At 43.6% G+C, this 27,589-nt stretch overlaps 1 protein-coding gene across 3 annotated transcripts in view; it reads right to left on the reverse strand.

Annotated features, from left to right (window-relative positions):
- Positions 1-696: 696 nt before the first annotated feature.
- The window catches only part of LOC112214883 (inactive ubiquitin carboxyl-terminal hydrolase 53-like), a 54,690-nt gene continuing 27,797 nt past the window's right edge, over positions 697-27,589 (reverse strand). For 2 of the 3 annotated variants that reach the window (XM_042298358.1, XM_042298357.1), the window contains 8 exons: positions 25,510-25,678; positions 23,564-23,716; positions 22,022-22,168; positions 16,430-17,246; positions 13,173-13,240; positions 3,909-3,978; positions 3,161-3,699; positions 697-2,939 (listed from right to left, as the gene is read on the reverse strand). In XM_042298358.1, coding sequence (XP_042154292.1) covers positions 2,863-2,939; positions 3,161-3,699; positions 3,909-3,978; positions 13,173-13,240; positions 16,430-17,246; positions 22,022-22,168; positions 23,564-23,716; positions 25,510-25,678 — 2,040 coding nt within the window. In that variant the 3' untranslated portion in view covers positions 697-2,862. The remainder of the gene's footprint in view (positions 2,940-3,160; positions 3,700-3,908; positions 3,979-13,172; positions 13,241-16,429; positions 17,247-22,021; positions 22,169-23,563; positions 23,717-25,509; positions 25,679-27,589) is intronic. The other variant, XM_042298359.1, reaches the window with a different exon arrangement.

Raw genomic sequence — 27,589 nt, forward strand, 5'->3', positions numbered from 1 at the left:
TGACCCTCCAGCATGACAATGCCACCAGTCATACTGTTCGTTCTGTGTGTGATTTCCTGCAAGACAGGAATGTCAGTGTTCTGCCATGGCCAGCGAAAAGCCCGGATCTCAATTTCATTGAGCACGTCTGGGACCTGTTGGCTCGGAGGGTGAGGGCTAGGGCCATTCCCCCCAGAAATGTACAGGAACTTGCAGGTGCCTTGGAAGAGTGGGGTAACATCTCACAGCAAGAACTGGCAAATCTGGTGCAGTCCATGAGGAGATGCACTGCAGTACTTAATGCAGCTGGTGGCCACACCAGAAGCTGACTTACTTTAGAGATTTTGACACCCCCCACCCCCCTTTGTTCAGGGACACGTTATTCCATTTCTGTTAGTCACATGTCTGTGGAACTTGTTCAGCTTATGTCTCAGTTGTTGAATCTTATGTTCATACAAATATTTACACGTTAATTAAGTTTGCTGAAAATAAAACGCAGTTGACAGAGAGTACGTTTCTTTTTTTGTTTATATCTTTGTAGACTTGTTTGATTACATTTACCCTTATCTCTCGTGTTCAGGCATAGTCATAAAATACGTTTGAGATTTAGGTTCAGGTTTGCAGAAATTATATTTACCCCAAGTAGTCTATCTATAATTATGGATATGTACATTAATGTTATATGAGAATAACTGGTTTAGAAAACTTGGACATGGCTATGGTTAAATATAATTATTTATTAAACAATTATTAATCAAAAATGAAATTGAATGTTAAAAAAACATCTAGAAAAATTACATATTGTACAAATGACGGCTCCTATTTCAACTTGACATAGAAAACTAGAAAGGCACTGTGCAGTGAAGTCTGCCGAGCAATATATTAAAACATTTACAACAAAAATTACTTTCTTACAGCATCACTAGAATGGTCCGCCATGAAAAAAAATGACATAGCATGTAGGCAATGTTGTGATAATCTCTGGGTCAAACTAGAACAATACCTGCAGAAAAGCGGGAATTTTCTACTTCATTTACCTCACTCTTAAAATCCTTACATCCAGTAATCAATCCATTCTTGAGGTTTTGGTAAATCAAACAGACCTGGGTCAAATTCATATTTCAAATACTTACAAGTTTGAGGTGGGTTGGATTTAGCTTGGAGTTTAGACTTTTGGAACAAATTCAATTGGTTCCATTCTACAGGAACATCTAAATGAATTTGACACGTGTTTGACCCAGGAGACAAACAGAAGCATGGTTTGACAACATGAAAAGTAACGTACCTTTAACACACTGCCCAGTATGTGACAGGAGAAACATTAAAAGAGCGAACAATGAGGCTTATATCTGGAAAGGAGTGTGAGAGGCGATCTGAACTGGGGATAGAAAGCCATACAAAACACAGCAGCGAATTGTCAGGGGTGTATTTGTTAGTGCAAACCATTTAACAAAAATGAGTGTTTCTTATTGAACAAGTTCGGGTTAGTCACTCCCCGCTTCATCCATTTGGTTCCTAGTGAATACACCCCTGGGATGGCAGGGTTAAAAAGGCAGCTTAGAACATATACCAATGACTTGAGATGCTTCTCTCCTAACAAGTAGCTGTTTTTATCTCAATATAAAAATATTTGTGGGGCACAATTAAGTACCTTACTGTGATTTGTTTTCAATTAAAATGTAAAAAAAAAAAAAAAAAAAAAAAAAAAAAAGAGGCTTCTTAGGAAAGAGCAATTTCTCAAGCAACAATTTTGATAGGACCTTATGGGAGTGCTGAGTGGGGAGGGAGAAACTGAAAACTAGCTGTTATTGGCAGAGGTTTGGAACTCTTTTGAACTGGTCAATCAACTCATTTCTTCCTGGTGATGTCAACAGGCAGGTCAAAACTCAGTCTCACCACAACAGGCAGGTCAAAACTCAGTCTCACCACAACATGCTGACATTTCAGGCAGTCTTTTCAAACAGCTTTTACACTAAAATTGTAATATAATTTTCACAATCTCTGTGTGGAAATATATACTGTATAAAACACAGAAAAAGCACGTTTGACTGCACTGGGCCTTTAAAACACTCATTCAACCTCGGACTGGAACAGATTCACCCAAGATTAGGTTCCTCTGTGGCCACATAGGGGGACCCTTGGGACTTATTTTAAAGTAGTGCTCCTACAAAAACAATGCATAAGTGCACACAAACTGAATCTCCCTTATTCCATGACTGCATCAACACTGGACATTAAAAGTAAAAAACCTGCTCAAGGCATATTTACCTCACCTTGTTACATAGGCAGAGGTTGCGCAGTCACTGTAGAACAATGAAATGACCGTAATTCGAGAAACAAATACAAGCATTTCATAGATTTTCTGGCTAAAGTGTAAATTGGTTAGAGCTGAGTTATTGTCATTGTTACATGTAGTTTATTTGATCATCTTTGGAGGGGAAAAGTGGTTTCGTGGGAAACATTCTTCAGTGAGCCAACCTGTGAATGACCTTGGAAGTAAGTTCGAGCAGGTCCCTGCATCGACCAAGAACCATCCTAGGTTTGGATCCTCTTTCGTAATTTACTTTTGGCTTTCTACTGTGCAAATCCACAATTACTGCTGCTGCCATCTAGTGGCCACAATCCCAATCACATGAAGACCGGTGTGCAGGCATGGCGTAAGACTCCTGAGACTACTGCTGAACTGAAGAGTACTCTTCAGACTTTTACTGCCTCTGGGAGTTACCAATCTCTTTGGCATTCCAGATTCATGTCTGTCTTCTGATATGACATCTCTACAAGCAAATAAGCATCACCGTAAGAGGATTAAAAAATTGTAGAAGGAGGTTACATTTTCTCTAACTGTGGCTTTCGTACCAGGCCCCTTCAACAGTAGAATTTCCATCATAGAAACCCATGTTCATCAAGTCCTTTGGGTGTTACAGGATTCCATTTAGCTATAGTTTTACTGGAGTAGTAACCTGCAAAAGACAGGAACATATATTATTCACCCTTGTAATAGACTTCTAATTAAAGTGTTTATAACATTTATTGATGACCCAAAAAATCTATAGTAGAAAACATGCTTTCACTTTGGTCACATTAAAACCACAAATGGTGACATGGGTATGACCACAAACAACTAGGGCTCCAAGTGTCTTCCACTTTCCGTGGCAAATTACCTACAGAGAGCTCCAGTTACCTGATTCAGGCTGGCTCTTGGGGGGATCTGTAGGTTGGGAATCTGGGATGGGGAGGCCTCCCTCTCCCAGGTCGCTCTCACCAGACGACATGCGTTGTTCCCCACCTTTAGCGTTCGTCATCATGTGCAGGGCGGGCCTCTGGTGGTATTTTGCCCGGTATGTGTCTGTCATACAATTGTCCACAGAGAAGTAGGTGGTGGGGAGGCCCATAGGTAGAACTATCTCCCCTGTCACCGGGGAGTCTAGTTCGTCCGTGTCGTCCCCTGGCATTGAACTGGGAACCTTCTCCTCTCCGCTCTCACTGGCCGACAGATCGTTCCGGTCCTGGTCCGACGAGCCTGACTTGGAGCTAGCGTCTGATGAGAGCTTGTGCTCGACGGGCGTCTCAATCCACCTGCGGAGGATGGTTTGGGAGAGTATCGGCCCGTTTTTGGCCTCGTTCCTGGCGCTTGTGCAAATGGGCTCCTGGAGCTCCTGCTCGTCATCCAGACCTTCCGTCCTCTCCAGAATCCCATGCGTATATCGGAAGGCTCTTCTTCTGCCGCAAGGAAAATAGGACATACATCAATATATTTTCAAACTTGAAGGAGAACAGTCTATCCAGAATAAGATGTAATACTTTATCACAAGCATCAATACTGGCACATCAAAATGGGTCAATTGTTTCCATTACTTTTCAGTTATAGTAAAGAATCAAAGAAAGAAACCTTTCACTCCACTGAAACTAGTACAATGACCATGCTTTACCTTTGGGAACTTGGACTCAATTTTAGGAGATGTGAGTCTTGCAGGTCTGGAAACTTTGCTGGGTGTTCACCTGAAATAGATTAATACATTCATTAGATTTGGTAAATTGCTACGAATTTGCTAAAGCATTTGACATTTGTAAGGTATGAATGTATTGCTATTGTAAGACGGATTATAGTTGGCATATGTTCCTCTATATCTAGTAAAACATACAAAACAAACAAAAATGCTTAGCCCAAAACACTTAAACACTGCCCTATTCTGAATCAAGTACCAAACATTACTTCTCTAAATACATTGTCAAACCTTACCCTCACTGACACACACAAACCACTCAAATATTGCTGTGCCTCTGCTTTGATCCCATGTTCGAACAGGGTCACAGAGTTTTCCTGCCTGTCTCTAGCACAGACATGTTATCTAACTGGGGTCATGTTAAGGGCCTAGCCAGGTGCTGGGGGAATAGGTATCAAAGTAGAGCGGAAGTCTGGTAGAGTGCCCCCGGGCCCCCTGTGTACCACTGTCTGACCAGGCATGAGCGAGGCTGAGGCCCCTCAAAGGGAGCCAGAGCTGAAGTACCAAGCCGATGCCCATTTGCTTGCCTTCAGGTTAACAATGCTAATCCCTGCTAACGCAAACTGAGAACTTAAACAAAAATATAAAACGCAACATGTAACAATTTAAAATATTTGAATGAGTTACAGTTCATAAGAAAATCAGTAAATTGAAATAAATTCATTAGGCCCTAATCTATGGATTTGACTTGACTGGGAATACAGATATGCATCGGTTGTTCACAGATACCTTTAAAACAAAGTAGAGGCGTGGATCAGAAGTCCAGTCAGTATCTGGTGTGACCACCATTTGCCTCATGCAGCGCAACATCTCCTTCGCATAGAGTTGATCAGGCTGTTGATTGTGGCCTGTAGACTGTTGTCCCACTCCTCTTCAATGGCTGTGCGAAGTTGCTGTATATTGGCGAGATCCAGAGCATCCCAAACAGCCTCAACGGGTGACATGTCAGGTGAGTATGCAGGCCATGGAAGAAATGGGACATTTTCAGTTTCCAGGAATTGTATACAGATCCTTGCAACATAGGGCAGTGCATGATCATGCTGAAACATGAGGTGATAGCGATGGATGAATGGCCCAAAACTGTTGTTTTCGTTGTCCGTAGCTTATGCCTGCCAATATCACAACCCCACCATGGGACATTCTGTTCACAACATTGACAATAGCAAACCGCTCTCCCACAAGATGCCATACACACGGTCTGCAATCTGCACGTTACAGTTGAAAGAGGGATTCATCTGTGAATTGCACATATCTTCAGCGTGCTAGTGGCCGTCGAAGGTGAACATTTCCCCACTAAAGTTGGTTACGATGCCGGACTGCGGTCAAGACGCCGGTGAGGAAGACGAGCATGCAGATGAGCTTCCCTGTGACGGTTTCTGACAGTTTGGGCAGAAATTCTTCGGTTGTGCAAACTCAATTTCATCAGCTGACAGACTGGCTGATCTCAGACGATCCCGATGGTGAAGAAACCGGATGTTGAGGTCCTGCGCTGGCATGGTTACACGTGGTCTGCAGTTGTGAGGCTGGTTGGACGTACTGCCAAATTCTCTAAAATGACATTGGAGGTGGCTTATGGTAGAGAAATGAACATTAAATTCTCTGGCAGCATCTCTGGTGGACATTCCTGCAGTCAGCATGCCAATTGCACGCTCCCTCAACTTGAGACATGTGGCACTGTGTTGTGTGACAAAACTGAACATTATAGTGGCCTTTTGTCCCCAGCGCAAGGTGCACCTGTGTAATGATCCTGCTGTTTAATCAGCATCTTGATATGCCACATCTGTCAGGTGGATGGATTATCTTGTCAAAGGAGAAATGCTTGCTAACAGAGATGTAAACAAATATGTGTACAAAATTTGAGAGAAATAATCTTGTGCATATGGAAAATGTCTGGGATCTTTTATTTCAGTTCTAACATGTGACCAACAATTTACATTTATATTTTTGTTCAGTATATAAGCACACTGACAAGGTGGGTGTGTTTGCAGCACTGTCGGGCTTTGAACAGCTGACTGGGTTGGAGAGGTGAGCGAGTGGCTTAGGATATCTGTGGCGCGTCAGCACACTCGACTTTCCCCCTTTTTTTTTTTTTTTTTTTTGCACTCTCCGCAGGAGCATTACTGTCTAAATCCCTTCTGCTGGCATGCTATGATTACGCTGGGATCGGACTCCAGAGTCCAGGCTCTGTTTTCATTCTTTTTTTTCTCTCCCTCCCCTCCCTGCGTGTTTTTAAGCCACTAAAATCCGTGTGGCGATTCTCAATTTGACGCTGTTGATTTGTAATGTGGACAAGCAACCCAAACAATACGAATATGAAAAACAAAGCGAGGATGCAGTTTACAGCCCTCCACTACATTGGGCCTTACTGTAGCAAATCCTCTTCTTTACGGTGTTGTGGGCTGTTGCAAAGAGAGAACTTGAGGGACTGGGGAGAGTAGCTGCTATATAACAAAGAGGCGGCTGCGGTCACTGCTTACAGAGATGCCTCGTCGCACTTTAAAATCACAAAAATGTTTCAGACATCAGCAATCAGACTAGATATTAATCAATGGCTGAATAATCTCTTAAGTGATTAACGGCAGAGTCGGGGTCACTAATAGCATTGTGGTGCACTTTTCCCATAGTGTTACAAATATAACCATTAGAGACCCACAAAGTAATTTAGGTAGGGTGCATTAATAAATTCATGTGGTTTTGGTTCATTTCCTAGAAGTTAGGGGCACCACAAGTTCAATTGTATAGTTCAAAAAACTGTTGCATTAAGTTGCTTGTGCTGGCATAAGAAACAACATGTGTAAGCTTGGGTTCTTATTGAATCGAAACCGCTAATATATACTAAATTTCCTCACAACGACACTTAAAACACATTTGTTTACTGGATGAATCCAAATTGAGAACATACACTTTGAAAACCAGTTACTCTCTGTGATTGACTATGGCCTCTGGTGTTTTTGTGTACGTCATTCAGTGTTGTGTTCCAGCGCTGACGGTTTTGAAGGTACCATTTCAGCGAATGGGACTACACAGCGCAGCGGAAAAGGACACCTTCTCATGTGCCGAAAGCCAATCAAATCATCATCTTACTAAATCACAGTAGTGATGTCATTTTGTTTCAAAAGCTCTACCATCATAGCTCAGCATCTTTGTGAGCTAAAGGTTATTTTGCAAATATCAAACGTGTCATCACGAACTCCAACCTCTGTTTTTTTATGATAACACCAGAATGTTGACAGCTCGTTGAACGTCTTAAGTAGCTGTGTTGATGCAGCAAAATGAGGCAATGTCAGACGTTTCAATTTTAAGATTGCAGAGCCAAGATTTGTAGACCTCAGAGTTTTCTGCTGATCTGCAGTCCTTCAAAATCCGCAACATCAATCATACTTGCATTCACATTGCAATTCAGTTTCTGGTGCGAATCAATTATGGGAGGAGAAAAAAGTTAACCATGGTAAAAATGTAGAGCTTTCGATAAATCTAAATGTGAATTGATGGTGATCAAAGTGATCAGGGGGACAAAAAAACTGGCAAGAGTATTTATTGACATCTAATAAATGGTTCCTGTTCCAGCTTGAAACAACAATAGCACACAGATCAGAGGAATATAACTCCAGGTGGTATGGATGGCAGGGACACAAAAATACAGGATCTCGCAAGCTTTCGACTCTTCGCGTTGCTCAGATTCAGTTTTAAACTCAACTTCTGTACTTCAATACATGAATCAATCATTTCAACTCCACATTTACATAGGCAATTTGTTCAAATTCAATTAGGAAATAATGGACCATTTGGCCACTAAGTCATTTTATTTCAAAATCATTACAAATTTCGTACAATATTTGAGGTTGTTATTAAAAGGGTTTGAATGGGATCTTAAGCACCTACACGTGTAACATATTGTACAAATTATAATTTGTAACGTATTATACGAATTGCAGAAAAAAAAAAAACATTTTTCAGAACATAACTGTGGCTCACGATCACTACTTTCAAAACTACTAGCTGAAATTATACAAAACATTTCTAGCATCACTTTAAACCCCAACCCTGTCCATAAATCTCATCACTCAACGTAATCCATCCACTCTGTATGGTTTCTAGGTGTGTTGATGAGACCCTGGTCTGAGAACATTAAACCTAAAAAGGCCTGATATGTGTACTCCGAGGGTGTTAACGAAAAGGTTAACACATAAGTCACTGGCTTGTTAAGTGGTGTCAATGGTCTAGCTAAGCCTGGGAGCGTGGGAGCATTACAACCCAACTCCCAATCCGCCATCCCCTATATATTACACTACCAGGCCCATAAAGCACTGGTCAGAAGTAGTGTACTATGCACAGAGTGTACAAAACATTAACACCTGCTCTTTCCATGACAGACTGACCAGGTGAAAGCTATGATCCCTTATTGATGTTACCAGTTAAATCAACTTCAAAATCAGTGTAGATGAAGGGGAGGAGACAGGTTAAATATAGATGTATATGTGTGCCATTTAGAGGATGAATGGGCAAGATAAACGATTTAAGTGCCTTTGAACGGGGTATGGTAGTAGGTGCCAGGCGCACCGGTTTGTGTCAAGAATGGTCCACCAACCAAAGGACATCTAGCCAACTTGACAACTGTGGAAAGCATTGGGCTTTCGACACCTTGTAGAGTCCACGCCCCGGCGAAATGAGGCTGTTCTGAGGGCAAAAGGTGGAGGCGCAACTCAATATTAGGAAGGTGTTCCTAATGTTTGGTATACTCAGTGTATATGAAATAGGATGTAATTTGGTACAGGACAGAGAGAACCCCTGCCTGGAAAAGGCTTTATGTTAATCATTTCCATTAATTGAATATAGGTTCTTCTATTTACTATGTTCATTCAAATATGTGAGTATTACAAAAGGAAGAAAAATGATAGCACACCTGACTGGATGAATGTTTGAAATTAATATGCAAAAGAGGCCTATTAATTCCTTGAGAAAGCAGACATGGCTTGGTTATCCAATGGGAGTCAAAAGGCACTCTTTCCATCTCAACAGGTGGAAGCAGCAGAGCTAAGACCTGCTCTCAAAGCAAAGTCTTAGAAACACACTAATACACGCCACCACAAATGCTTGAGCACAACGATGTTCACTTGTTTGCTCAAAATCTTCCGTATTTCACAGACAAATTAACACCTACATAGCAAGTTGTCAGCACTGATGAATAGAGATATTTTGTGTCTTGGTGACAGAGGTTGGTGCATTGAAGAGGACGGGTAATTATCAACTGCAACATGTGACTTTCATAGTTAATGAGAGAGGTCCATATTTCGTCTAAGGGGGCATATTCAGGCAGCATTAGGGATGTTGTGCTAACACGATAGCAAAACAACAGTTAGCACTGCAGAGCGCGTGACTATGGTCTCCAGACAAGCGTCTGGGGAACCGCGGGAGCCAATCGGAGTAAATCAAGTGAGGGCATGATTTACTGCTTGGATATGGCTGTTTGAAGCGGCTGGACTTTATCTCCCCCCCAGTGGCCGTGACCTTTCGAAGCCACACACACACACAGAACGCCTTCTCTAAAGGCATTGCATCCATTTTAGTACGCTGTGGTTAGGCTGGCATACCGGCAACAGGGAATATAGCGCTGTCATTTGGGTGGGCAATATCTGGATGGCTGTTCTAGAAGAGAGACATCCACGTTCTGAACTTTTATTACTGTTGTTTGTAGACGTAACACTATATATCCAGACAAAACAAAGGTTTGTGGTTTCTAAAATGGTGTTTACGATTTACAATCTTAGATTTTTTTTTTTTTATCGTTTTGCCATCTATTCTCCCACCCACACACCCATGTGCTTTTAAAAAGGATTTTAGCCTCTAATGGACCTCTGGAATCTACTCAGACCTATCTGCAGCACAAGCCCAGGCCAGAGTACCACAGCTGAACTCCTGCCAAATTGACTTCAAAACACTGTAGCTTGTCAATACAATTTGCAAATGGCAGGGAGCAGAGGCAACATCCCAGGCACAAATAGAGTGACAACATCGAACACTCAAGTTATCAACAAGTAGTGATGGGGGAACAAAATCAATAGGTAGCTATCGGGATATTATTTTTAATGATATATTGTATCGACAATATTGTTATATTATTTTTTGCACCAATTGGCTTTACCTGGACCAAAACTCCATTCATAACTTGTTTTCAATCTTATAGGGAGACGAGTTGTTTTCAGCACTTATTTCCATGACTGATCAAAATGTTTTTCCTCATGGCTCTCTCTTGTCCCTCTGCAGCAGACATAGGGTGAACAATATGTTTGGGACATCGAATCTCAATAAAATCACAGTATCGAATCAAAATACATATCAGCTCTTATGAGGAGTCCAAATTTACCCCCTTTTTCTCCCCAATTTTGTGGTATCCAATTGTTAGTGGCTACTATCTTGTCTCATCGCTACAACTCCCGTATGGGCTCGGGACGAAGGTCGAAGGTCATGTGTCCTCCGATACACAACCCAACCAAGCCGCACTGCTTCTTAACACAGCGCGCATCCAACCCGGAAGCCAGCCGCACCAATGTGTCGGAGGAAACACCATGTACTCCTGTGGCAGGCCGGGCGCAGTGGTTAGCGAGTCGCTGGTGCGCAATGAGACAAGGATAATTGTGCGTCACCCCACGGACCTCCCGGTCGAGGCCGGTTACGACAGAGCCTGGGCGCGAACCCAGAGTCTCTAGTGGCACAGCTGGCGCTGCAGTACAGCGCCAGCTGTGCCCTTAACCACAGCGCCACCTGGGAGACCCCTCCAAATTTGAGATTTTAAGTTCCAACCCCCGTGTCTTTGTGAGACGCAAAATCGGAAATATGACATTTTGTTACAGATAAATATCACGGAAGCCAAGTGCAAGGCAATGAATCAACATGGTGCCGGAACAATTAAATCAATTGATTCTATTGTAGTCCCACTGTGTGTGCAATAAGCTACAAAAAATATTAAAATCTATTTCATTGGTCACCACTGTTTTCAAAAAAGGGGGGAGGCAGGGGAACAGAAATCCCAGCGGTGAAAAATACATCAAGGCTTAAAAGCATTTGTTTCCTTGCCAGGGAGTATTTCCACATGGATTGCTCTGCTCTGCATACAAAGACGCTCAAGGGCTAGCACAGGGCAGACAAAACACTACCCTTTTCCGCTTCAATTAGTCAGCTCACCAAACTTATATAAAACCAACCCACCTTCCCTCTGTAAACATTGGTTGAGACCTCGCATTCACCCCATTCGTTGTTATCAAGAAGGGACACAATAAAAGGAGGTGAGGAGAAAATATTTGGTGCCACAGACAATGGCATTTTATTTATGTCCATGAGGGAATTCCACCTTCTGACAGGCCCGGTCGTGGCATTTTCTGCTCAGCTGGGCACAGCTGGGAGGCCCCCGCAAGCTCGCTCATCATCCCTGCTCTGTAAGGACAAACTCCATGGATTTCAATTCTGAGAATTGGTGACGGGTGTTTAAAGGGCTGCCGTAGATTGGAGCATTACAAAACAATGTTTTTTCTCTGGTGGAATAGATGGGTCAGACAGTGGGAACATGTGATGAAAATCAGAGAGTATATGTAAGGGGTGTCTGAGCTAGGGATGTAACAAATGGAGAAAAAGAAACATTTAAACTGCCTTTTTTTATACCAGTTTTCGCTTAAAACGGATAGAAAAATTAATAAAAATAAACATGAATTCACAACAGAGCTGCGCTGCTGCCAGCAATGGTCCTCAAATCCTATCGATTCGGCTAGGAGTCGACTCCTAAGATTCAGTTTCTATTGGAAAAAATCTCAATGTCTTGTTACATGCCTCGCAAATTCACAGAAGTAGCTACCATACTCTGTGTCCTTTAGGCTGTTGTGTTCTGACATTTTCAAATCTGTCGCTAGCTCAGACCGTTATCCCCACCTGCTTCAAGATGTCCACTATCATCCCCGTTCATCTTTCCCTCGATCCTGACTAGCCGAAAAAACATCCTCACAGCATGCTGCCACCAGAATGCTTCACCGTAGGGATGGTGCCAGGTTTCCTCCAGACGTGACGCTTGGCATTCAGGCCAAAGAGTTCAAATCTTGTTTCTCATGGTCGGAGAGTCTTTAGGTGCCTTTTGGCAAACTCAAAGCGGGCTGTCATGCACCTTTTACTCGTTTAGACGTTCTCACCCTTAGACTGAGCGGCGAACCACCCTGCGGCTATTCATGTCAGCTAATCTCCCTTTATCCTGTCTGGGGACAAAAAAATAGCTATTATAGCTAGTTGTAAACCTGGCTTTTATTCTGGAAAAAAAATGTGTACTAAAAGATGGTTGCTTTTTATCGTCAATCCGACACAGGAATTAGTGATTTGTTCTACTTCTCTTTGAAAGTGGTTGATTAAGTGTTAAAAAACACTTTATATTGATGTTCACCCCTCTCCACACCACTTTTCATGTTCATACATGCATTGTTCAGGTCAGGACACATCATATTACTCTGTGCACTGCACCGAACACAAACTTTCCTCTGGAAAAGGTCAGATCCAGTAAATGAGGAATCGGTCTCACATGTGCTTCCTTACAGAATCTCCACCATTGGGCTATGACCTTAGCACAACTGATGGGACCATAAATCAAGGAAATTACAGAGAGGCGTTTCTTAATATCGCTAAACCTTATACTGCACATTAAACTTATCGGGGGAAATTAAACTTTAGGACCTAATGACAAAGATTATCATTCTCTGATGATAATGACTCCACCAGTCTTCCTTCCCTCCATATCAGACATAGTGGCTGACAGAAAATTATATTTCCTACCATCGGAAAGGTTCAGCTGCCTCTTAAACACAACAATCCATTTAGTCTAAATGAGGTCTCATCTAGGTCGCCAAAATATTGACTTGAAATTAGGACAGCTGCCTCGTTTAATAATTTTTGCGTGTTCTTGCTTTGGGCAAAAGTGAGAATTTTGCCAGATGGCTTTTCTGAGAACTAACAAACAAGGACAACATCATTAAAAAGTACCTGAGAAGCAGGTGTACAAAACAAATAAGGAATCGTGTACGTGAAGAGCTGAAAGGCAACTGGCACAAAGCATCATGGGAAGGCCGGACAACTAATGGTGAATTACCAGTGTTTGGAGGGAAAGCGGATCCTAGATCTGTACCTACTGTAGGGGAGACTTTACCCTGTAGTGCTTACCATAGGAGAAAGAGGAGTGCAAGATGTCAGTCTTGGAGTCGTCACCTCTCCGGCGAGGGAAGGGATCCCTGAAATTCACAAATTGGGCAGGGCTGAGTCAAACGCTGACACCACATGACAAAGGCCTTTCTCTCTATGCATGTCCCATTGTATGGCATCTCTCCACATGCAGGTTTTTCCAACCTTTTAAAGAGATTATTTTGGATCTAACCTGCTAGAGTAAACACAGAAATAACACCCCCACCCACCCAGATCCCACTCCACACTACTTTGTTCTGTGAATGATTTATTAATGAGTAATCTGATACTAAATCTACAAAACAGCTTTTTTATTTTAGTCCATGCATGGCTCACATCCATTTCTCGATCAGTTTGGTGCATTGGTGAATTCAGGTGACTGAGAAGAGTCAATACTAATTGTGCCCTAACAGGAATGGAGCACTGAATTGAGGGGTGTCAATACAATAAGCTATAAGTGTGGCACTATCACCTCTTGAAATCAACTAGCAATAAAGTGCAGTGATCTACAGACGCATGTAAAGAGATTATCTACGTACATTAAGGCCTTTTAGAGATTTCACTTACAGATTTTGACATGGATTTCTTGGTCAAGTAAAGTACCTACACAGAATGTACAAAACATTAAAAACACCTGCTCTTTCCATGACAGACTGACCAGGTGAAAGCTATGATCCCTTATTGATGTCACTTGTTAAATATACTTCAAATCACTGTAGATGAAGGGGAGGAGACAGGTTAAAGAATCATTTTTAAGCCTTGAGACATGGATTGTGTATTCGTGCCATTCAGAGGGTGAATGGGAAATAAAAAATGTTTAAGTGCCTTTGAACGGGGTATGGTAGTAGTTGCCAGGCGCACCGGTTTGTGTCAAGAACTGCAACGCTGCTGGGTTTTTCCACGCTCAACAGTTTGTGTGTATCAAGAATGGCCCACCACCCAAAGGACATCTAGCCAACTTGACAACTGTGAGATGCATTGGAGTCAACATGGGCCAGCATCCCTGTGGAATGCTTGACACCTTGTAGAGTCCATGCCCTGACTAATTCAGGCTGTTCTGAGGGCAAAAGGTGGTGCAACTCAATATTAGTAAAGTGTCTTAATGTTTTTTTTACTCAGTGTATATAGTCGTAGTACTGACTCATCGAAAACAAATCATTCACTCATTGAGTAAGGTATTTATATCATATACATAAGGATTAATTAACATATTGTACTATCTTGTTATAATGACTACACTACTGTCAATAGACGCTGGATTGCATAACGCATTTTGGTCAGACTGGTGTTTGCCCATCTATTGACTGTGCCTCTTGGGAAGAAAGCAGTCGTCAGCTAGTTGGGATCATTATCGCCTGGCGAGCCAACACTGAAGACTCTAGCACAATAACCTCGGTAGATTCTGCTGTGTGCACGTCTGTATAAAAATAAAATAAAAAGTCTCAGAATGGGTTGTTTGCACCGTCTAATTATTCATAAATGGCAGAGATTTTGAAGTTGAGTCAAATCATAACATGAGTAGTGAAGAGATTATAGCTGAAGGGAGGCAGCGAGTGAATAAAAGGCGTCTCAAAAATATCTGAATAGAACAGAATGAAAAATCCAAAAGTAGGCTATAAAGTGCATTCAGAAAGTATGCAGACCCCTTGACTTTTTACACATTGTTACGTTACAGCCTTATTCTAAAATTGATCAATTTAAAAATCCTCAATCTACACACAATACCCCATAATGACAAATGTTTGCAAATGTAGATTTAAAAAAAATATATTTAAATAAATATTCAAACACTTTGCTGTGAGACTTGAAATTGAGCACAGGTACATCCTTTTTTATTGATCACCCTTTTTTATTGATCACCCTTTATGTTTCTACAACTTGATAGGAGTCCACCTATGGTAAATTTGATTGATTGGACATGATTTGGAAAGGCACACACCTGTCTATATAAGGTCCCACATATTGACAGTGCATGTCAGAGCAAAAACCAAGCCATGAAGTCGAAGGAATTGTCCGTAGAGCTCAGACAGGATTGTGTCGAGGCTCAGATCTGGGGGAATGGAACCAAAACATGTCTGCCGCATTGAATGTCCCCAAGAACACTGTGGCATCTTCCTAGACCTGGCCGCCTGGCCAAACTGAGCAATCGGGGGAGAAGGGCCATGGTCAGGGAGGTGACCAAGAACCCGATGGTCACTCTGACAAAGCTCCAGAGTTTCCCTGCTGAGATGGGAGAACCTTCCAGAAGGACAACCATCTCTGCAGCACTCTACCAATCAGGCCTTTATGGTAGAGTGGGCAGGCGGAAGCGACTCGTCAGTAAAAGGCAAATGACAGCCCACTTGGGGTTTGTCACAAGGCACCTAAAGGACTCTCAGACCATGAGAAAGATTCTCTGGTCTGAAGAAACCAAGATTGGACTCTTTGGCCTGAATGCCAAACATCACATCTGTAGGAAACCTGGCACTATCCCTACGGTGAAGCATGGTGGTGGCAGCATCATGCTGTGGGGATGTTTTTCAGCGGCAGGGTCTGGGAGACTAGTCAGGATCGAGGGAAAGATTAACAGAGAAAAGTACATTAAAAAAACCTGCTCCAGAGCGCTCATTACCTCCTACTGGTGTGAAGGTTCACCTTCCAACAGGACAACGATCCGAAGCACACAGCCAAGACAACACAGGAGTGGCTTCGAGACAAATAGCCAAGACAACGCAGGAGCGGCTTTGAGACAAGTCTCTGAATGTCTGTGTGGCCCAGCCAGAGCCTGGACTTGAACCCGATCGAACATCTCTGGAGAGACCTGCAAATAGCTGTGCAGCGACGCTCCCCATCCAACCTAACAGAGCTTGAGAGGATCTGCAGAGGAAAATGGGAGAAACTCCCCCAATACAGGTGGGCCAAGCTTGTAGCGTCATACCCAAGAAGACTTAAGACTGTAATCGATGCCAAAAGTTTCAACAAAGTAGAGTAAAAGCTCTGAATACTTATGTAAATGTGATGTTTCAATTTGCAAACATTTCTAAAAAACAGTTTTTGCTTTGTCATTATGGGGTATTGTGTATGGATTAATGAGGGGAAAAAATACTTATCAGTTTTAGAATAAGGCTGTAACAAAATGTGGAAAAAGTCAAGGGGTATGAATACTTTCCGAATGCACTGTATATTAACTAAATGTCTTAGTGCTTCAAATGATCTTATAAGAGAATCAACAGCAGACAGAAAATAACACTCCTGTTTACCTTGTCAGGTGTACCTCAGGTTTGGGCCTCAGCTCTTTGGACGTAAAATTCTCTACAACGGGCGAGTCCAGGTTGGCCGAGCCGTTGCTAAGCCGGTCGCTGCTCTCGTATCCCGACTCGGTGCGCTGGATCTTCCAGTTGTCGCTGTGCACCTTCAGCGTGCTGACCTTTGACCTGTCCTTGCCCTCTGACTCCAGTGAACTGCGGCTGTCGCCCGTCTCAGGCCGCTGCTCATCCTCGTAGATGGTCATCAGGCTCTTGGACTTGTGCTCCTCACGCCCGCCCCATGTGAAGTCCTGGTCCTGTTCCCTGTCTCTTTCGTTGGAGGGTGGTGCCATCTCCTGGCTGGAGGGTCTCCGGTGGGGACTGTGCTGCCGGTGCTCCTGACTCCCTCCACCACTACCGCTTATCACACTATCCACGTTTAGCACCTCGCGCATGGGCTTCCATGGCCGACTTGGCCTGCTGCTGCTACTGCTGCTGGAGCTGGAGTTCCGACCGCCCTCCCGGCTCCCAGGGCGCTCCCGCGATTCCTGGCTGCTGTCCGTGTCGTAGCCATTAGAAAGCTGCTCTAGTCTCCGGCTGTAATGGCTGCCACCGGAGCCCTCGCTGCCGCTGGTCAGGGCTGGTAGTACCTGGACCCTGGAATGGGAGTGAGGAGGACCCTCATGAGAGGAGCACCTGCCGCCAAAGTGGGGGGCCCTCTCTGTCCTGGTGGGCCCTTTGCCCTGGCTGGCATACAGGCGCGTATCCAGGTACTGCTTGAAGCCATTCTCCGGCGGGGAGACGGAGCGCGAGTATCTCTCTGATATTGGATCTGAAGGAAAGAGAAGCAGGATTTTATGAGAATTTATTCAAGTGTAGTGTTTAGGAAGACATGAACACACATTTTGTAAGGACATTGTCCTAGAAGTCTGTCTGCTACTTACAAGGATGTGGTAAGCTTTTTCTACAGATATTGCCCAAGATAATTTATCCCACATGTTAAACTGCTGTCCTCTTCAATTTGTTGGCTACAATGAGGTAGAAAATCCTCTAGCAAAACCTATTTCGAGCTTCATTGCAAGAAGCTGTTATTCCACATGACAAGACAAATTTGTTCCATGTTTTCTTATATAATACCTCTGTCATTAAAAAGTCGCCAAGGCTTGTCCAAAGAGGCAAACAAAACCCACTGAGTCGCATCAATTCACCTGAGGCGAAAGTAGGGTGCGAAGGGAGAGGACCTTAAAATTCTTAGGAAAATAACCTTTTCTGGTTGATGTCGCTAAGAAAGTCTCTTTTTCCACGTGGGAAATGCAGATTCCAACATTGCCCTCGAGCTGGCGTAGTATCCAAACTGCCGCCCTTAATGCCAAATGCCAGTGTAGTGTGACACATTGAAAGTTAGAATTGTTGCACTTGGCAAGGTCATTCCAGGCCAGCGTTTGCTAAGGAAGACCGCAGGGGTGTAGTGGAGTATGGGAACAATGAGGTCGTCGTGGTCTGTTGTACGTCTGTAGACAAGAGGAAGGTGTAAATAACGGACGCCGGGATACCGTGTGCATCTCCGTGGCATAGCAGTATGGTTAGCAACCTCACGCTGTGACATCTGTGGAGATATTAATGATGAAAGGTGGCCGTGTGCGTGTGTGTATGTCTGTATACAGTGCCTGTATACATACTCCCTGCTGGCTGTCCATGACTCCTTGAATAGAGGAGTCTGTGGCCTGGAGATGTGTATGACTTTGAGAACATAGTGTTTGTGTGTGTGTGTGTGTGTGTGTGTACACGAGTGTTTGTATTTCAAGGACACCGAGTCATGCCAGCCACTTTCGAAAAATATAATTAGACTGGACATCTCCACTGGAACAGTACAGGGATATGTTATTCAGGGGGAGGGGTATGCATAAGCTTAACTTGCTAAATATATGCCCTATTCATTTCCGTCTAACTTTATTTACTGATAGTCTACTGTTAGTCTTTGTTGAAGAGCTCTAACCGAAGACGCACTAAGGGACAATTACTCAACGTTAGGATGACCGGGTCCAATGGCTCGGTTGGATGGAGCATTGTCCTTCCAACATCAGGGTTGTGGGTTTCGATTCCCACACCTTCTACATATGTCCTGGTCTGGATATACATTTTATAACGGGAAGCGGTCGGGTATAAAAGTGTGTTTAAATCCCCATATTAATATGAATTAATAGCATGACAGGGCGTGTGGTCTAGGATTGAAGCCTGCACTGAGGTCTCAGGTGTGCAGAAAGAGTTATGAGAGGTTACAATCCACAGCGCCTTAGGATGGAACCTCCCCTGAGAGACGGAGTCACTATGGCTAGGGAATCTGCTGACGGGAAGCGCGAGGGTTAAATCACCTCGACCGTAACTTGCCCTGTTCACATGGCGTGTGTGAGAAACTCGTGTGATATTTGATGTGTGATTTTGTGCACTTGTGTCCGTCTATGTAAGGGTTTCTGTGAACTGGTCCAGCTGTGTGTGTGTGTGTGTGTGTGCGCATGTGTACACACGTGCGACAAAGACAGTCTAACTATGCGTGTAGCGATGCTAACACGGCATGCGTGTCAGTTAGGATTGGAAGCTAAATGTCAACACAGTTACACTGTGCTAGATGAAGAGGGAAACGTGTCCTGGGAACACCAGCTCCAATATCCCAAATGAAGCCCTATTCCGTACATGGTGTACTACCAAAGCCCTGTGGTCAAAAGTATTGCATTATAGAGAGAATAGGGTGCCATTTGCAATGAAGCCAATGTCTCCCATTGACACCAACTCTCCCTATCTGACCTGAACGCCAACTTTCTTGTTTTGCTATGTTTCCAAGTGTGACGGGACGGAAAATTGTTAAAGATTCCAGGCACCCAAGCTGTTCTCTCTACTTCTGCATGGCAAGCTCTACTGGTGCGCCAAGTCTGACACCAACAGGCTATGGAACAGTTTCTATCCCCAAGCCATTAGACTGCTAAATAGCTAACAAAATAGCTAAACGGATTGTCCAAGTTGATCCTTGTATTTTATTTTCCCCACTGTCTCTATGCACACTCATAGGGCCCTACACACACTGACACGCCAACACACACACTCCCTGTTTATCATATATCCTGATGCCTAGTCACCTTACCCCTATACATATATACCTCCACCACTCCGGTATCCCTGCATATTGTAAATATGGTAGTGGAACTGATCGTGTGTACAGCATTAAAACTTGAAACTAAAACGATCAAGTACCTTTGAAGAGAGCTAGCCTGGGCACAAGCAGTATTATATATAGATGTATTCCACTTACTTTAGCTCACCTCCAGCCTCACCATTCATCAAAGCCATGATGCTAGCCTCTGTTAGCCTGGTGCATTCAATCATAATGGGACATGAGCCTGGTGCTAACATAGTGGCTGTGGGGGCTAGTTCAATTTCAGTTCCTATCACCTTGCCCCTATTTCCAACCCGTTTGGTGTTTACAGAAATGTAACGACATGACAGGTGAGAGAAATACAACAGAGGGTTAGAGACCAAGGAGGAAAGGGGTGAAGTTGCCTCTAGACACTGACCTATGATCAATTTGGCATTTTCCTCCAATGGTTCGGGTTAGGCTTTGGGTATGCTGATCCTTAGATCCGTTCTTATGAACAATTTTAGAGATTGCTTTCACATCGATCTACCTGTAAGTCCCCCACCAACACACACAGCAAGCCACAACACCTTTGAGGGACTACCGTAATTTCCGGACTATAAGCCGCTACTTTATTCCCACGCTTTGAACCTCGCGGTTTATACAATGACGCGGCTAATTTATGGATTTTTCCCGCTTTCACAAGATTCATGCCACCAAAAAAAACTGAGCACCGTCACATAACACATTACGTAAATCGAGCGCGCTCAAACTTCCCATCATTCTGATTACGGTAGTAATTTTGTCACCCTCATCATGGCAAAGACATGGAGAAATGCATATGATGCAGCTTTCAAGTTGAAGGCGATCGATCTGGCTGTTGGAAAAGGAAATAGAGCTGCTGCACGGGAGCTTGGCCTTAATGAGTCGATGATAAGACGTTGGAAAGCAGCGTGAGGAACTGACTCAGTGCAAAAAGACAACAGCTTTCAGAGGGAAGAAAAGCAGATGGCCCAAAGTATTTGCAGCCGCTCGACATCAGTGTAAATCGTGCATTTAAGCTGGCGCTCCTTGTTCAGTGGGAGGCCTGGATGACAAGTGGGGAGAAATCCTTCACTAAAACAGGCCGCATGCGAAGAGCAACTTATGGTCAAGTCTGCCAGTGGGTCCTGACAGCGTGGAACATTGTCAAAAAATCCACTATCATCAACGGGTTTCAAAAGGCTGGACTGCTTCGTGTTGAAGGGGCAGCATGAGCTCAGCGGGGTATTTGCCTCCGGATGAAAGTGACGAGAGCGACAATGAAAACGATCCAACATCGGATGAAGCAATTCTGAGGCTATTCAACTCTGACACCGAAGGAGATGACTTCAGTGGTTTCAGTGCACAGGAGGAGGAAGATGGTGACCAATGACTTTCTTGGTAGGCCACTGTTTAAATTTTTGTTACAAGCCGTGTTTCGTTTAAAAGGCTGTGTAAAGTTCATTTGTTTCAATGTACCAGTAGGCACCTGCGGCTTATAGACATGTGCGGCTTATTTATGTACAAAATACATATTTTTTAATAATTCAATGGGTGCGGTTTATATCCAGGTGCGCTTAATAGTCCAGCAATTACGGTACTTATGGTTGGATGAGAGAAGGTAGGCTATATGAGGGTGGTAGTGGGTCTCATGCGGCCATAGATGTTGCCTTATTTCTTTTGCTGGCCTAGATATAAGCGATATGGGTCCAGGGCCAGGAATTCTATGATCCTACTCTCACACTGTCGTGTGATCACTCAAGACATTTGAATAGCACCTCCAGACAGCAGCTAGGAATCCAAATAGAACAGGGTATACAGCCTACCACAGTATCCAGCAGTGAGATAATAGAGAAAGGTACGTAAAAGGGCCTGATTCAAAAGGGAGGGAGACATGATCCCCATCCTGACACATTGCTCCCAAACCACCCTGCCTGGTAGGCCATTCCAGTGCACCGCTGGTTTGTTGTGCATCTTTATGGTGGTAATGATGGATTGCATGTGTACTGTGTAGAGCAATGTGTCAAGGATCATTTTCTATTTTCATTGGTGTGTGTGTGCGTACATGCATAGTGCAATGCCACTATCATTTCATATCAGTTACTTTTCCTCCCTGTGTGTGCGCGCGTGTTTTTATTCAACCTTTATTTATACAGGTTTTTTTCATGGAGTTAAAATCTCGTTTTCAAGAGAGACCTTGTCCAACAGCAACAGGGTGAACAAAGATTCAGACAAAACAACTTACATACACTAACACAACATTGAACAAAACTATAAAACACACACGATACAATAATTACATAAACACAAATGTCATAACTAAAAAAAACAGCTGTCCTAAAGACAATACCACTCTTCTATGATATTTACTTCGACCAAGGACATGTGTATGTAAACTGTGTGTGTGTGTGTGTGTGTGTGTGTGTGTAGCGTGTGTGTGTGTGTGTGTAGCGCCATACCTCGGTATCGGGCGTCCTGTCTCCTCCTCTCTGTCCTGTCCTGGTCTCTCCTGGAGGGGTGCATTCCCCGGACCTCCCCTGCCTTCATGACCACCTCTCTGGAGATGTCCTTCAGACGGCTCTTAGGATCACTGGTGCCCAGCTTCACTGCACAACAGGGGAAAGAAACACATTCTAGACTACATTCTATTTCAGTCATTTTGAGAAACAGAGTGACTTCCAATAGACCACACACCAAAAGGAACAAGCCGTCAAACACGAAGGGGTAAAGTCCTTTCTACTGTACCTCTAATCCCAACACAAACTACAGTCGCTTAAGCCACCCCCACCCCATCTTCCACCTCCACTACTCCTCCCTTCCATCCCCTGACTAGCCCCCTGGAGGAATTGAACAGTGCTGAGTTTAAGGAGTAGTTTAGGGCCGATCGATGTGATGTACACGCCGTGCTTTTCTGCTTCACGGGGGGAAATGCACTGAGATGGAACCCACGGAAGAAATTCTCTCTCCTTCTATCCTCCCCAAGTCTCATCTCTGTAGCCTCTTCTCGTAAAATAGGAGAAAGTCGGATACAATGGATAGAACTAGAAGCATGTGCTGCGGTCGTTGAAAATGCCAAACAACTCTGTGTAGCACAGAAAATGTGCTAGAAGAGGCTCTCTGTGAATAAGAACTGAAGGTTTCGGCTTCACATTGAAATCAATGACGAGACAATTTTGCAAATTGCACAGTCACTCTATTGCCTGGATAAAGTGTCATGAGGACAATTCATCACTTTCCCACAAGATACTTGACTGCTATGATTATTATTTTCAGTCATTCGGGGTGGCCTTGCTGTTCTCAAAAGCCGTGAGCGACTGGTAACTTTTCCAGTGCTGGGGGATAGAAAACATTCAAAATGCATCATATTGAGCTGATGGCTTTAAGCAGGGAGTAACAACAAAGGGGGACCTAAACAAGGACAGACGTTACGCAATCCTCCGTAATCACAAAGGAATGTGCAATAATAACTAAGGCTTGTGTCCCAAATGGCGCCCTCATTCCACTATAGTGCACTACTTTTGACCCTGGTTAAAGGTAGTGCACTATATAGGGAATAGGGTGCTTAAAAGAGTCTGCCCTTATGCTCTTTCCTTGCTTCTCTTGTCATCGCCTTCGCTTGCCTCTTCTCCTTGGAGGTGTTCGTGCTCCTGATCCCTCACTCCCATGTGTCCTCATTCCCTTCCATCATAAAGGTCACTTTTCAAACTCTGGCCCCTCTCCCTCCCAGGCCTTACTCCTCTCAAAGGCTGTCCCTCTACCCTCTTGGCTGTTCTTGCCTCTATCCATGCTCCACCCCCCCCCCTCTATAGTAACTCTAATCTACCTGCAATCTTCTCTACCTCTAACCCCGTCACATCTTTCAGTCTTTTCTCTCAATACCTATCATGTACCTCGCAAATGTCTCACTCTGATAATACCCATCTTCCATAGCTATGTGTAGAAATACCCATTCCTCTTCCTGTCTCCCATCATATCCTCCCGCCACCAACCCCTTGTCGTACCTGGTCCACGGCCCCCGCCAGTCTGGCCACTGCCCCAGGTAAAGGTGGAAGGGGTCTGGCTATTCTGTTTGAAGCTGCTGGGGCCCAGCAGGGCATTCAGGTTCTCTCTGGTCAGGTCCAGTTTCTTGGGGCCCGGAAGTAGAGAGGAGGGCGCTGGTTGGTCGAAAAGGAGGAGAGGGACAGAATCTTTTATTTTTTTTTTTACATATGGATGGCCTATGTCTCTTCATGGATCCGTTTCTACTGGTGAGACAAACCAGGGTGGGGATCAATTCCAACAAGCAATTCTTAGGTATTATGTAAATAAGCTTCCTATTACCATTTACATTTCAGTTGATTCCAAAAATCTCTGGAAAAATTTCTATTAAAAAAAATCTATAGTTTAGCGCGACCCAATTAACAACATTTTTGAAAATGTAACAGAACATTTTCTCTTTCTTCTAAAGCACGCCTCTGAAGGCCAGTGAGCCGCAGTCACCATCACGACCTGGGGGCGAGGCCAGCTCAGAGAGTTAGAGAGCAGATCATTACGGGGGATAAACCCCACCCCAAACAAATCCAGAGGTTTTTAATCCTCACACAGAAATGTTCAGCTGTACAAATGTACAACTTCTTGATATTGCCAACAGCGACGGGTATTATGGTCGAGGTCGTAGTAAAATAAAAAATAAAACATATAGATATTGTTCAATGCCTTCTGCTCATGAACTCTCGTAGTTCAGTTTCAAATCAAGTATTGAGTGGTACAGAAAGGTTGGAACACCGTTAGCTAATTCACTAATAAACAGTAATCCAACTAGAGTGCAAAATTCTGGGAACTTTCCTCAAATTGACAGTTTTTCCAGAAATCCCGGTTTGGAATATTCCTGGAATCAGGAAACAATTAAGCAGGGAATTTGGGAATCCTCCAAACAGGATTTAGGGAATTTTAGTTAAGTTACTGGAATTTTGCAACCATAAATCCAACTGAAGTGATGGGCATCCCAAACTTGTTTTGAAGTCCAGCACGTATTTGTAAAGTCAGTCACTTTTGTCAACTGCATGTATTTTCTGGTCATACAGTCAAAACAGAAAATCTCAAGCACATTGAGAGACTTCAAAATGCCAAAATTGTGGCCCGAACAGACCCATCGACCCAATCATATTAACAAAACAGAATTCTACACTACAACATGTACTGTAGTCCCCCCACCCCACCCCTTTTTTGTTTTTACAGTCTATCTCCGACTGAATGTGGTGAGGCTAACACTTCACAGAAAGCAACTCATGTGCATCCGGAACAGGGCTCAAATTTAGACCAAAATAGTTAAAGGGGATGCTAGCCAAAAAAGTTTGAGAACCACTGCTCTGTGGCAGTGGTGGTCATTTGGCTAGTACACACTGTTAAAAGGAAGTTGTAACCACAGTCACACCATTGGCAACACTTGCTGGCATGAATTCCAAATTGCTCTTGCCGGAGATCTCTACTCATAGAAGCACTTATTTTAGGACCCCCTCTCGCTGAGAATTTACTGCACCAACTTAAATATAGCATCCCCATGTTAAGCATGAATTAAAAGGAACTATGAATTATAAACGTGGTGTGTGGTTCCTGGGAATCGTCTCGAGTGAAGCTAAGGGGGTCGTTCAACCATTTTGGAAAGGGGGGCCATTTGAATCTGGTCTCCAAAAGACCTAAACCAAGACCACGAGATAGACTGCATCGCCATCGCAAAAACAACAGAAGTCACATCATGGGTTGATGACACCATGAAAAGTGATTGTACAATTGACTTAATATTGTTGGCATCCTGAAAAAATATATATATATTTGTGCATCATTTTGATACGCAAATTGAAAGCAGTTATTTCCCCTCAATGTGCTGTAAAAGTTCCATGACTCTAGGGGTAGTGTGTAGTTCTTCCTATAAATTAAAAAAAGAATGTCACTTTGTTGCGATGTATACCTTGGACGTCTCCTTTGACGGGGGACTTGTAGCAGGAGTGGTCAGTGTTCTGGCGCGAGGTGTCGTCTACGGAGATGGCGCTGCCATCTGGGTTGGAGTAGAATAGGAGGAGGGGTTGGAAGTGGCCTTTGGTGCATTTGGTGACCACATCTTTCCACCGGGTCCCAATCTAGGATAGGGGAGATGAGACTGGGAGGTCAATAAGAGACTCACATGAAGAGTGTGTGTGTGTGTGTGTGTGTGTGTTCCTGCTTGACAGGCAGAAAGGCGAAATGGCATTTTCCCAATGTGACAAGAAAATAAAATGTTCCCCGTGTCTTACTGGCACCGACCAGTTTTCCTTATCTCATTAGACAGAGAGGTCTTGTCAGAAGCCAAATGTGTCATTTAGTGCCAGTCAATACACATTACTACTTTTGAAGAGACTATTTATTTGATGAGCATCAGTTGCCAAAACCTAACTATGTAAATGTTAGGTACCTTGGAGTACACCGTGCAGAAAATGCTGACTTGTAATTGAATTGGTTCATACATTTAAAGGGCTTGGGCTCTAAGAAATATTATTATCAGAGTACATACTATCTTATGCCTCATTTAAATTGATAGTGCACAAACAAAAACCCCAGAGGACAAATGTTGACAATGCTTGCTTGAATTCAGGGACATTCTTTGAACCACTACCCTCAAAACATATGGTGACCATAGACCAGACATGTCACAAAAGGGTTCAGGGAGGAAATATCATTTTAGAATGTCCAAGGAGACATTGTTGTGCACTGCGAAAGCACATTGTCCCTTTCTCTTGGATCATAAGTGAATATTATGCGTTGAAGCAGTTTCACAATCACATTAGCTGAACAGAGTTCGTGCCTCACTACAAAATGCCACAGAGGCAGACTGGAGGCTAACAGCTGCTAGTGTACACCTTAATTAACCAAAGGAAGGAGAAGGAGAGAGGAGCAGAAGGTGTGAGAGAGAGAGACAGGAAGGAGAAGGAGAGAGGAGCAGAAGGTGTGAGAGAGAGAGACAGGAAGGAGAAAGAGCAAGAAAGGAATGTGACAGTAAAATGGGGGGGGTCTAATTAAAAGATGGAGAGAGGGTGCTCAAAGTTGACATTTTTCATGTTGGCCACTGATCCCCACCTGGGACAACAACAACATAGGCTTAGTGGAACCGCTGAACCCCTGCAATAACTGATACAAGCAATTATGACAGTCAACAAACTGCAACCATAAATGTCAAATATAAATATAGTTTTAAAAGCCATCCATAAACTGTAGGGTATTTCTGCTCATTACTTGGTGTGAGGCCGTAAGAGAATGAGTAGCAACACAGCAGGTATATGGCGTGTTATTTGGTTGGCTCGGGTGCTGTGCTTGTAGCACTCTGTCCCAGTCGGGCTGAAGTGCATACACAGCACAAGCTGCTGCTGCTGGATTGACTCCGAGCCAGCCAGCCTCTGCACCGCAGTCCAATCAAATGGACTGGACACAGACACACCCAGTGTTGTACATTATCATTCTCACATATGCATGCACACACACAACATACCAATTCTTACCATCAGTCATTTCAATTTGATATCCTGAAATGTGGAAGTCCACTAAACAGTGTAGCTCAACTTGGGGCGGCAGGGTAGCCTAGTGGTTAGAGCGTTGGACTAGTAACCAGAAGTAACCGGAAGGTTGCAAGTTCAAACCCCCGAGCTGACATGGTAAAAATCTGTCGTTCTGCCCCTGAACAGGCAGTTAACCCACTGTTCCTAGGCTGTCATTGAAAATAAGAATTTGTTCTTAACTGACTTGCCTGGTTAAATAAAGGTAAAAAAAAAAAAAAAAAAAAAACTGGATGACTGATGATGCAATTAACTAGGGAAAGACTTGCTTCCACTGGGAAAACCTAATACTAGTGCTGCTGCATGCGTGTGTGTGTGTGTGTGTGTGTGTGTGTGTGTGTGTGTGTGTGTGTGTGTGTGTGTGTGTGTGTGTGTGTGTGTGCACCCTTGCAAACATGTGTGGGTGTTGGTGATTATTGCAGACTGTTCAACCCCACTGAAGAGTCATCAACCCGGGGGTGGTGA

Source organism: Oncorhynchus tshawytscha, linkage group LG15 (assembly GCF_018296145.1).
Source record: "Oncorhynchus tshawytscha isolate Ot180627B linkage group LG15, Otsh_v2.0, whole genome shotgun sequence".
NCBI classification, from domain to species: domain Eukaryota; kingdom Metazoa; phylum Chordata; class Actinopteri; order Salmoniformes; family Salmonidae; genus Oncorhynchus; species Oncorhynchus tshawytscha.